Source organism: Uranotaenia lowii, chromosome 3, assembly GCF_029784155.1.
Source record: "Uranotaenia lowii strain MFRU-FL chromosome 3, ASM2978415v1, whole genome shotgun sequence".
NCBI classification, from domain to species: domain Eukaryota; kingdom Metazoa; phylum Arthropoda; class Insecta; order Diptera; family Culicidae; genus Uranotaenia; species Uranotaenia lowii.
Genome location: NC_073693.1, coordinates 36,575,005 through 36,587,173, shown reverse-complemented (window position 1 = coordinate 36,587,173; position 12,169 = coordinate 36,575,005). Strand labels below are relative to the sequence as shown.

General features: G+C 39.6%; 1 protein-coding gene across 1 annotated transcript in view; it reads right to left on the bottom strand.

Moving 5' to 3' along the window:
• Positions 1-10,828: 10,828 nt before the first annotated feature.
• The window catches only part of LOC129752093 (mucin-12-like), a 52,335-nt gene continuing 50,994 nt past the window's right edge, over positions 10,829-12,169 (bottom strand). Inside the window, exon 5 of the mRNA XM_055747886.1 lies at positions 10,829-11,256. Coding sequence (XP_055603861.1) covers positions 10,829-11,256 — 428 coding nt within the window. The remainder of the gene's footprint in view (positions 11,257-12,169) is intronic.

Here is a 12,169-nt window from a genome sequence, read left to right as displayed (position 1 = left end):
TCCAATTTTGATTCAGTAATTATAGATTTTTAATCCAAATACCAAACTGAAATTCAGGATTGTAATCGGAATTCTAGTTGTAAATAGACATTCTTACTCGATAGTATAGTGTTAAGTATCTTAACCTTTTTCTGAATCCTGAATCAGAACTCTCAACCTGAGTTCTGATTCTAGAGTCAGACTCTAGGTCTGGATCTGAATTTTCCTCGACAGTATAGTGGTCAGTATCTTACCTTAAATTTGAATCCTTAAACTTTATATTGAGTCTGAATTCCAGAATACGAATCTTAACCCAGAATCTGATTCTCCATTAACGAGATGAGTTCTGAATGTCCCTAAATCACGAAAAAAACTTGAAAACCTGATTTAAAATTATTTGGAGAGTGGTTTGTTTACGTTTCGATTCGGTTCACTTTTAAAATTTGACGTTATTTCATCGAAGCGTTTGTTTATTTTAAGACTACTGGCTCACAAACGCTTAACACAAAGGCGATATTTTGGCCAACTCAGGTAATACAAAACTTTATAAAACTATTCGTTAGATGAAAATGCATATTTTGATTAGTTTCCTTTTTCGTCAGTCCAACTGGCAGCTCCAAGAAGTTCATTCCCCGCGGATGTGGATAGTAGCTTACTGTCGCGTTAATAACAGCTAAAATTCTCGTCTGCTTTTCGTGTTTGCTTGTGCAGTCTTATTGTCGTTGTTGTTATTGTTAGTATTATTGGCGATGATGATGATGATGATGCTGTGTTGATGAACAGTCAGTCAGCGTAGCAATGGCGGGGCCTGATGCCAAATACGGCAGAACATCAGCCGGGCGCGTCTTTTTTTGTGATTACTTAATTTGAGCCAATTTGACGATTTCACGCGTGTTCTCGCGCGTCTCAAGCTTGTGCCGCATTGAATCGCCATAGAACAGAGTAGGCTTGCGGATCGATGGAGGTGTGGTTGAGCAAACCAAGAATCAAAGAAGGCGGTGACGACGGCCTGGGGTCAACGATCTCGGCACAAATTTTTCAATAAGTGTATGCGTCAATCGAAGGCGCGAGCTCGAATTATATGGCAAATGCTTGACTTGGCGCCCTTCCCTTGTGTAGAGGCAGCAATGCAGTGGTGCTGCACATCCTTAGCGCAGCCGCGCTAAATTTGTTGCAATAATGCATGCACTTGAGGTGGCCGATAATTGGAACCGGGTCCGGAAATCCATATAGGCGCTAGACCGATCGACTGTTTGGAATTTCTAATAATCGAGGCGCTCACTCACTGGTGGCATTCTGTTGCGACGTACCAATCTTATGCATCCTATTCCGGTGGCGTTGGAATTAATAAATAATCACTAGAACCTATCGAATAAATTATGGTTTTCTCTTCGAGAGTTAGAGGTTCGTTTCTTGATAATTTTATCGCCTAGCACCATCGCAAAACGCCGTCTGTACGACGACGGCTACCTGAGAAAATGTTGAGAAAGAGCAGGTCTGCGCGCCAGTGACAGATAGACAAAGGAAAAAACATCGTCGTCGACGACGACGACGACGAGGGGTGTTCCGATCGGTGTATTTTAAATGGCCGAGCACTTCCGCTTCAGCGTCGATACAGCCGGACAAAAGAATCTCTTTCATCATCATCCAGAATCGCTGTCGCTATGTATGGTACACGCGCTAGCTCGTTGCATAAAACTTGATTTCCCTTCCATCCATCAGTGGAGCAGCATTCTGTATGAGTAGGTACCAACTTGTACGAGTAAAGCCGCCGGTCGTCGTTCTGGGGGGCGCTCACATTGTCTATTGATATCTATACGGCGGCAGCGACGTACCCATGGGCTGTGCGCGCGGACCGGAAGAGTTTAGTTTTGTGCAATAAAATGGCACTGCGCTTTCCCCCGCCGCTCCGGTTCGAATTGGCCGCCACGTGGTATCCCGGCACACACCGGTTTTACGGAACTTAGCAGTCACCTTTGAGGCAGCTAGCTAACGTTCTGGCCCACATCGATCGTTATTAGTAGGTATCTCTCTGTTATGTGTGTTGCTGTTGTTTTGCGTCTTTTTTTCCCTTCAATTCTATCGCGAGGGGTACAATAAACCTCATGCAAAAGTATGTGGTCGTTGACGGCAAGCTACGGTAGCTGCTGGCTGACCTTCAGCAAAGGTTTTTCCAGTAGCAGCGTTTGCTACTCTTGGTTGAGTTCTAAACAACCACCGACTCGACGTTTACGAGCCCTTGCTATGGGCCAGCAGCTAGTCAGCCGTTTACCTAAAAGCGGAAAAGACCAAAGCCGCGAAAGAAATTGCAACATTCTCGACTAACAACAACCTTGGCGCACACCTTTCCCCTTACCTCCCATTGCCCGGTACCGCTACGAGAATGGTCGGTCGAGCGGCCGGACTTTGTTTTGGTTTTTGTTTTGCTTTTTTTTTACTACTGCATCAGGAAAGAACAATGGCCGCGGCGCGCGGCCTGGTTTAAAATATTTTTGCATTTGAGTGTGCGCTTTTTTTCCTGCCTTTCTGATGTCAACCCACTCTTTGCTGAAAATAAAAACCAAAGCAGGTGACGATTATGAAGTTTAAGTTTAAGTTTTGGCTACCGCTTTGCGTCTCAGCAGCAACAAATCCGCCATATTGCTAGCTCCAAGGGGTTATGCAACAGTTGCTCGTGCTCTTGCTTCGCAAAATCTCTTGGTTGGCGGTTGTTTTTTCTGTTTTGCTGCATCACCCACAGCCCCACCGTTTGTCATTGAGTGAAATGTCAAGTGGCCGATTGCCGAATTCAGCGCAAATTCTTGACTTAAACCTTAAACGTTTTGTTTTTTCGGCAGAGAGAAAGGCTTCAATGTTGTTTCCGTGTTGACGTTTAAAATCTTGTTCTGTGAGAAGAAGGGGAAAGGTTTCCTAAATGGGCCTATCGGGTTAAATGACCCTACGGCTGTTTGATGAAATGGCTGACTAAACAGCTTATCTGACCAATGCATTTTGAGGGTGATACGCTTAGAACATAAGACAAGAAAGAATTTTATGAATTTACAAACTCAAAAAAATTCAAAAAATCATACAAGGTTTTGATACATTTTGATGTAATATTGCGACTTTTAAAAATTATACGTAAAGAAGCTTAAAACAAAAACTAGGATGGTTTTTGTTTCTTATCAAATGAACTTAAGAAATTAAACATATTTCAGCTTTTGTGGAGGTTTGATAATGATTATATAGTGGAATAATAGAGTGTTTTTGTATGCCCCCATCATGTTTGTAAAATGCCTCCATCCTAAAATAACAGGTTAAATAGAATAAATAAATGATTTTTATCATTGATCCTTCAAATTTAAGCTCTCAATAACATCTTAAGAGAGAATTGAAGATCTAAAAACAGATTTGATAAAGTTTTTCTCATGGATGAACTACCTCCATAGTATGGCAACCCTAACTTTTGTTTTATTCAATAAAATTATAATATACATAGATTTTTATAAAACTTCAGCTTTGTCGTACAGAAATTATTACTTTCTAGCAGCTTCAATGAAATTATATGGAAATATTGCCCAAAAAACAGAAAATTTGTTCAAAACATAAATAGGCGCATTTAGCCTGCACGGTTCGAGGTTCGGCATTTTAGACAACACTTATAATAAAATCGTTTTCTTGGAAACAGAAGAAAATTTTTACATAAAAATTGCTCTAATGTATAGAAAACAGATGCCTGCACACGTGAATATAGTTTTTGTACAGATATTCGATATGATATTTGATTAAATCAATGTTCTGCTTAATAGGCGCATATAGCCCGCTCCTCCCCAACTTGTATAGAAAACTGAACACGAATCAAAATAGGCGTTTGTTTTTGACAAACGGTTATAAGAAGTTCGTTGTGATCTAGGCAGGCCTCAAAACGACGACGTGTCACAAATTTCATAAATTTGTTTATTTTCAATCCTGAATTCTGCATCGGAATTCTGTTTCCGAAATCTGAGTAGTGAATTCTGAATTTGGAATCTAAATCTGGAATCTGCATTTATTTTCTTGGTCTTATTCGTACATTTTGAATTTCTATCTGAATTCTGGACTTGAATTCTAATTCGGAATTACGAATCCGTATTCGACTTTTAATTCCGAATTTTTAATCTAAATCTGAATCTGAATAAGGGATTTTCAAACTGTATTCAGAACTTGGAATCCCGCGTCCTGAATTTGAGAGTTTTAATCCTCAAGAACTCGACAGTTCTGCCATGGAGGAGTAGGCCATGACTTTTGGGCAACGCACGCGTTTTTGTTTTCGTCCATAAAATTGTTTAAATCAAATCTGTTTCACAAAGAATCTGGTCGCATCTTTTCATTTACTGTAACCCCCTAGTTGTCACATCGCGAATCTATTGACAGCGTTTTGATCCGGATGGTTTGTTTAATTAGTGGTGAAAATTTCATCAAGATTGAAGCAGTCAGCCAAAAGTTATCGACGATGGAACGCGAACGGCGAGAGAAAATTCTGCACACTCACGTAGAGAAACCGACGTAGTCAGGGGTAAAGATCGCGAAATTCCTGAAATATCCTAAATCGACTGTAAATTCGGTGATGCAACGTTACCGGGAGACCCTTACGGTGGATCGAGCAAAACAAACCAGGCGTAAAAGTGGAACATATGACCGGAAGCTGCGAGCAAAGGTAATTCGATCAGTTCACAATGATCCTGGAATATCCTTGCGTGATTTGGCGAAAAAGTTCAAGACGAACCACAGTACAGCTCGACGAATTTGTTTGCGAGAAGGCTTGCGATAGTATCATGCAAGCAAACACCACAACAGGACGCTGAAACAAAACCTGGTTGCCAAAACCAGGGCAAGGAAGTTGTACGAGAAAGTGTTGACCGAGTACAACGGATGCATTTTGATGGACGACGAAACTTATGTCAAAATGGATTTTGGACAAATACCCGGTAACAAATTTTACTTTGCGAAGCGTAAAGGGAATGTTGCGGGTAGATTCAAGTTTGTTTTTGCAGATAAATTTGCTCGTAAGTTGATGATTTGGCAAGGGATCTGTAGTTGTGGCAAGATGACTAAGATTTTCATCACTTGGGACACAATGAATGGAAATGTTTACAAAGAAGAATGTCCCCAGAAGAGGGTTTTGCCATTCATTCGGTCCCACAAAGGTCCGGTGAAGTTCTCCCCTTGCTCCAGAATCTTTTGCGGTATTTACCACATGGTTGGCCTGGCCGTAGTTATCTCTGCAATGCATGTTTTACGTAACAAAGATAACGTTGAACAGAAAAATGAAGGACGCAAATCTTTTCATTTTCCAGGATGCTTACACGTTTTGGCTATGTTGGTGAAAAAAGAAGAAGGAGAACTTGACAGTTCTGCCACGAAGCGTTTGTTACATTTCAAGGATTTTACAAACTCACAAACGCTCCAAAAAGGCAATAAATTAGCGTCGCGATGGTCCAATCCAAAATAAGATAATCACAATGAAGGTTCAGATTACAATCTATAGTTTTTAACAGAATTTTGTATTTGTGTTATGTTTTGCAAATCCGCTGCCGCGGTCAAAGTTGGTTAATATTTCAACGAGCTTAACTCAGCTTTCACTTGGTTTTTTTCCGGATACCCAATTTCAAAGTTTATGATCAGGTTGAACAAACACACAAGCTATGTATGATCAAACTGCATTTTCTAACGCATCCGCTGTTCAATACGTGCAGCTTATCTCCGGCTAAGAATCGCTCGTCGTAGCAAATTATCAACTTGACGGAAACTTATTACTTATTTCTACCTACCTCTTGGAGTATAGCACATTGGCTCAATACAGCTTAAGATCTGAGCTCGTTCCAATTTCGCGCGGTAGGTGTGCGTTCGTTTGTTCATATGCAATTTCAAACCGCGCGAGCTGGTTGCTTATCGCAAAGTGCAATACCACCCGCTGTCGCCCCCCTAAAATGTCACCCTGTCAAATTGCCCGCCTTCCCTCCGGCAAGATTGGTGCTACTCATGGGTGCCAGGTGGTTTCGTCAAAAATCAGGACAACGCGAAGTTAAAAATCAGGATTTTTCAGGACACCTCTTGATTCAAGAAAATAATAAAGATTTCTGCTTAGATTGCATAAATTAAGGCGCAATACAGGTGCTGTAAACGCCTTGATTTATGCAACAACAGTACCCAGCTTGTTTGCTGGCATGTAGTTCATATCAAAAAACATTATTTAAATATCATCTGAACCGAAGATTACCATCTGTTAAATGGGTTTAGCTATTTTATAACCTATTCATTCAATTTTCTCATAGTATAACTACTAATTCGACCATATTTAAGAAGTTTTTATGAAAATCAGGACAAATCAGGACATTTTAGGGACAAATTTTCAAAATCAGGACAACTCGACAGTTTTTGAAAAATCAGGACGGTCTCTCGAAAATCAGGACAAATCCTGATAAATCAGGACACCTGGCACCTCTGGTGCTGCTGCCGCTGCCTTTATCAATTCGTGTTACTACTACCACCGTTTTGAGTGATTTTTTAAAACCGAAATGTGTAATTTTTCTAGAAGGCGGTTTTCAAAATTGTCATGGTCGCCAATGTGAGAGTACTTATCGTATGGGCGCTCCTTCCGCTTCCAGCTTCGTCTTTAAGCGTTTGTGTATTCGGCACAAATGAGGAAGTGTATTACAGAAATAAACCGCAAAAAATAAGGTTCTCCCGGATAGAGAGACAGAGAGAGAGGGAGCCGATAAGCCTGACGACTGATGGCTTTCGTTTCGCTTGACGACTAGCTAGCTCCAAGACCGGATTGCACATCATGGGTGCATTCTGCTTATTTGTCTGTGTGCAGCTTAGAAGCGATAAAAAGAAACGCGCGCGTCATTCGCGGGTTCATCGAACGGGAATCCACCGCTCGCTTGCCCGCCTTCCCGCCCACCAATTGCTCGGTTTCAGAAAACCGAGTTGCACTTGCAGTGACACAAGAGCCAGAACCAGAAGAGAAAAAAAAACAAAAACAAAACAGCAGCACCGCAGTCGGAGAAAAGCGGAAACACCTTCCTGATTGTACACCGCGCCGCTTTTTTGCCAAAACTGTAAACAAAGCGACGACCATGTTTGAAGGTTTGTTTTTCCACCAACAACGGCGCGGCGGCATCATTCAGGGTCTTAAAAATAGCCGCGCGAACTGCACCCGTTTTATGCCCGCCTTGCATTTCCTTCCTTCCTTTCGCTGCAGATTTTTTTGCAAGCTGACTTCCCGAGGCATGAGCTCAGAACAGCGTCAAATTCTGCTCGTCTTAACAAATTTCTGACATGTGCTGCTGCAGCAACAACAAGATTAATTTGCCTCGCGCACAGATGACAGGATCGTTTTATTTTCGTCGTATGCAATATTTTCGGAATGCAACGAACGCGCTAGGCGGGATTGTCATTTGTTTTTGCTAAAAAATTCGACAAGCAGTTGTTCCCCTCGTTTCGGTTTGGTAAAACAGGAAAAATGTAAGAATCACTGCTAGCATTTAGTTAGCTTGAATGCTAACTTGTCCCGGTAGCTGTCAGTCACATTTCCTGTGCCCGTCGTTGTCGTTCGTGATGCATGTCGCCATTTATTACGGACGCGTAGCTGTCAAAAATTGGCGCAACGCATCGTAGGCGGAAAACACAGGAAAGATGCGATCGCTCGAAATCCGGGATGATGCACCCGGAGATCAGCTGACTGATCGCGGAATCACCTAACCTAACTCTCGCAAAGGAAGATGGAGGCGGAGGGCGGGCAAAATCTCACGATAGGCTGCTAATAATAATCATCATCGGAGAATGTTGTCATCCGAGAAACGCAGCAAGCGCGCTAGCTCACCAATACATAGCACACAACCTAACGCAGCAGGCAGTGGATTTAGAGATGGCGATGCGATGATGGTTTGGTAAACAAGAGTGCAACGATTCTTTAATTACTGCTTCGCGCATTTTCAATTTTTACACTCACCGTTCAAGGCCAACTTGGACGGCATCAGCAGATGAGGACATTCTGCAATTGTATTTCGTTTTTTTTTTGGGAAAGGTGGGCGGTTGAACATTATGGTGGAATGATAAGCGCGGGGTGGGATTGTGCAAAAATAGCGATTGTGCAACGAGCACGACGTACCTACCCGCACTTATCTATCGGAGGGTTTTTGATTGATTTATTTAAGCTGGCTTGTTTGCATTCGGTTTGCTGATTTTTTTTTATTTTTCCTGGCGAGCATTTTTTGAAGGTGCATCTACTGCTGGGTGGAAATAAATCTACCGCTTGACAAAAATGTCTGCATAAATATTTGAATTGCCGGTGTTTGCGGTGGTGGTTCTCAACCAAGCTTTTTCCCTTTTTTTGGATTTATAACGGTGAATTTGGATCCCATATTCTTTAGATTCCTTCAATTTTTAATAATTTCGATAGTTAAAATGCTGTGGATTCAAATTGGACTTGGAAATTGTAAAAAACTTCCATAATTATCAAAATGACAACATTGTCAAATCAGTCAAATCAAAACTTTACAATTTTGTCAAATTTAACAATTTGGAAAAATATTTGAATTTTGAAATTTTTGACAAATTTTGTTGAATTTTGGAAATTTGCGCCACTCTGACATTTTTGGTATTTTGAAAAATTTTATGATTATTACAATAAATTTGCTCGATATCGTTCAACATGTCAAAACTTTCGTGCTTTTTTTTAATATTTAAAACTTTGACATTTTAACAATATAATATTCATACACGCAGAAAAAGAACAGGGGTTGGTTTTAGCAAAACGTTTTGTTATTTTATTTTGTATTTTAAAAGCAGATTTTTCGATAGCTTTCACAAAATTAAAATCAACGAAAAATTTTGTTGTTTTCACACACTTATTTTTTATAACACGAAATTAAAATTTGGTTTATTTTCAAACCAATATTGGGTTTATTCGATAAACGTGTAACTGAAAAACGATAAGTCAATAAAAGAAAAACAAAGTGATGAAATTTCAGCATATCCGAACAACATCATTAGGAAAAAATATCGAGATAGCCCAGGCATGGCAATTTACACCAACAGCAGCATTCTCATCAGGGTTTCAGGCTAGCAGAGAAAGCAGCTTTCAATGTAGGTGTCATAGTTTCTAATTAGTCGGAAAACTGTTCAAAATCGGCTGGGGGAATAACATTTTTCTGAGCATGCATTTTTTTTATTTTATTTTTTATTCCAGATGCAATGACCCAAAAATATTTACAACCCTAAGTTTCATTATTTTGAACCCCTCAATGATTCATTTTCCCAACAATAAAAATTTTGTAATTTTCAACAATTTTTTTTAATTGTTTTGACAGAAATTTCGATTTATTTTTAAAAAAGGTGTATTTGAGTTTCAAACAAACGATAAGTTTAAATCGAATCGATGTTTTTTGTCAGGTCATCAAAAATATATTCGTACCTTTTCCCAACCAAAATTTTTATAATTTTTGGCCGAAATCTTATTATTTCAAAAAAATATTTTTCTGCGTGTACCAGCTATTGACATTTTTTTAAATATAATTTTTAATATAGAATTTTTTTGAAATTTTGAACACTATCAAAATTTGCAGTGTTCTCAAAATTATTGAATCTGTCAAAATTGGCAAATAGTACAAATTGTGTCGAAATTGTCAAAATTATCAGTTTGTCAATATTAGCAAAGTTGGAAAAATTGGCAAATTGTCTGAACCATCTAAATTGGCAAAATTTTCCAAATTGTTAAAAATGTAAATCTTTGAAAAAATTGTCAAACTTGTCATAGTTGTCAATTTGTCTATATTGGTAAAATTTGACAAAAATGCAAATTGTCAAAATTATCAAATTAGTCATAATTGTTGTAAAAATTGTCATAACTGTAAACTGTCAAAATTAAATAAATTACAAAATTTGCCAAAATTTTAAAAATTGTAAATCATTTTAAAAGTTATCAATATTTCAATAGTTTGTTTACAGTTTAAAAGTTTTAATAATTTCAATCCAGGAAAATTGATAATCTTGTGAATTTTCTCATAACTTAGCAAAATATTGTTAAATTTTAGTCAAGTCTTATCTGGATTAAGCCGTAAAACTATGTCAAAGTTCTTGAAAAATAGCATTGAATTGTATTTGACTTCTACCCAAGTTGTTTAAAATTAGCTCAAGTCAAAATTAAGCCAAAATTGTATCCCAACTAGTATGAGTCAACATTTAGTAAAGTTCTATATATCTATTTTAAAATTGTTTTGAACTTTTGTCAAAACTATCAAAATTATTTTCATTTAGGTTAAATTTGTTCCAAAATGGGATTGAAATTAAAATCATCTTTTGCTACAATTTTATCAAAATTATTAAAAAAAATTGTGAAAAACAACCCGTCAAAGTTTTGACCACAGTGTCAAATTTAGGTCATCTTGGTGCCAAATTTGGTCATGATCGTTGCTAAATTCTCAGTAAAATTGTTGGAATTGTGTACAAATTTCCTTAAAATGGCATCATTCGACTTACTTATTAAAAATATTTAAGAATATTTTATCCTGAAAACGATTTTAAAAAATTGAAACATGGCCATGTGAAAAATTGTCGTGAATTGAGAAAACCGAGACTGCGCGTCAAAATTCAAGGTTTAGAAACACTGAAAGTCCGACTGTAAACCAGACAAAAGGGGTTTCCAGGGCTAAAAAATCCCAAACTTTCGAGACTATTTGCACAAAGTCTTGGCAAGGCTTTTCTCGCCTCGAGAATGGAACCATTGATTCGGTCAGTTGCACCGAATTCCGGGAACCGACACACGTGTTGATAAACTGCAAATTTTTAAGTCTACTGATAAGAGAGAGAAAAAGAGTTGCAATGTCTACTTACGGGGTACATTCCGCTGGTTCCAGATGTTCCTGAGAGGGGGCGAGTTGTGATGGTAGAAGTTCGGTCGCAGGAATGTTCCCGGTGGTAAGTGGGCTTGTGCTTGCTGCTGGAGATGTTGCTGGGTGGCGGCTACGGCTGCCGAAAGTGTCACCGCCGGAGGCAGCGATGAGCCGGACGAAGGTGAGGTGGGAACATTGAGCGGCGGTAATCCGTTGGATCCGTTGACCAGCGGGTTGCCGAGCTGGCCATTGTTGGCGGGATTACTACTGCTACTGCTGTTGGCGGTGGTTACTCCATTATTGCTGCTGAGCGGGATTCCGAGGCGGGCTTTGAGTTCATCGCTGCAGGCCGGCTGACCTCCACTACTGGAGCTGTCCACATCGGATACTCCACTGTCGGCGGGACTTGGCGGTAGCGAACCTGACGAATTGAAAAAGTGGAATGAAGAAAAAAATTAAACTCCATCATCAGCTTAACGTGGTAAGAAGGAAATGGTAAGAAAAAATCTTCGAAATAAGGGTTATTATTACAGACTCCCAATCCGTCAATCATTGAAAACTCGGCAATGTGTAACGAAACTGCATGGATCCGGCTCGAAGGACCAGCATCGCAATGCAACAAACTGCAACAACAGAAGCTGCGCGCAGCGGGTGCTGCGCTGCAAATTCAGATTGAACTCTTTGTCCCCGGGAGATCAGAAGCAGAAATAAAATTCTTTAGGAAAAACAACAATGTTACACGAAAGCGCTCCTGGTGGAGAATTTCCGCATTAGCAATTTTCAACAATGGCAATTAGTCCGACTGCCTACAATGCCGACGATGCCATTGTTGTCCGCCCGTTGATCTTGACAATGAAAAAAAAAAAACACGAGAATCGCAAAAGGATAAAAATCAACAACGAATCAAAAGGACTTTGCAAATGACCCACGGAATAGACGAATCGAAGAAACGAGACGAAATAAGGAGCTTGAAAAAAAACAGAAGCTAAAAAAGGATTTCAATTGTGCCCGGTTTCGCTCCAGATACGATCAATCCCGGGAGGCAGGAATCTCGACTCCCGACTGGGAACCGGTCCATTGAATTGGGAACCAAGATTGGAAGAGACCCGAAGGGGTACGACGAAAATTCACAATTACAGGTGATATCAAATTTATAAGAAGTAACAGAAATTTTTTTTATAGATTTTTCCGAACGTTTCAAGAGTCCTTCAATGGAACGGAGCGTACCCGTCGATGAATGCGGGATCGGATCGAACCGAGAAAAAAAATAACAATTGCAATTTTCGGGATGCAGGCAGGGATTCGCAGCAGAAATTCGCTCTCACAGGGATCAG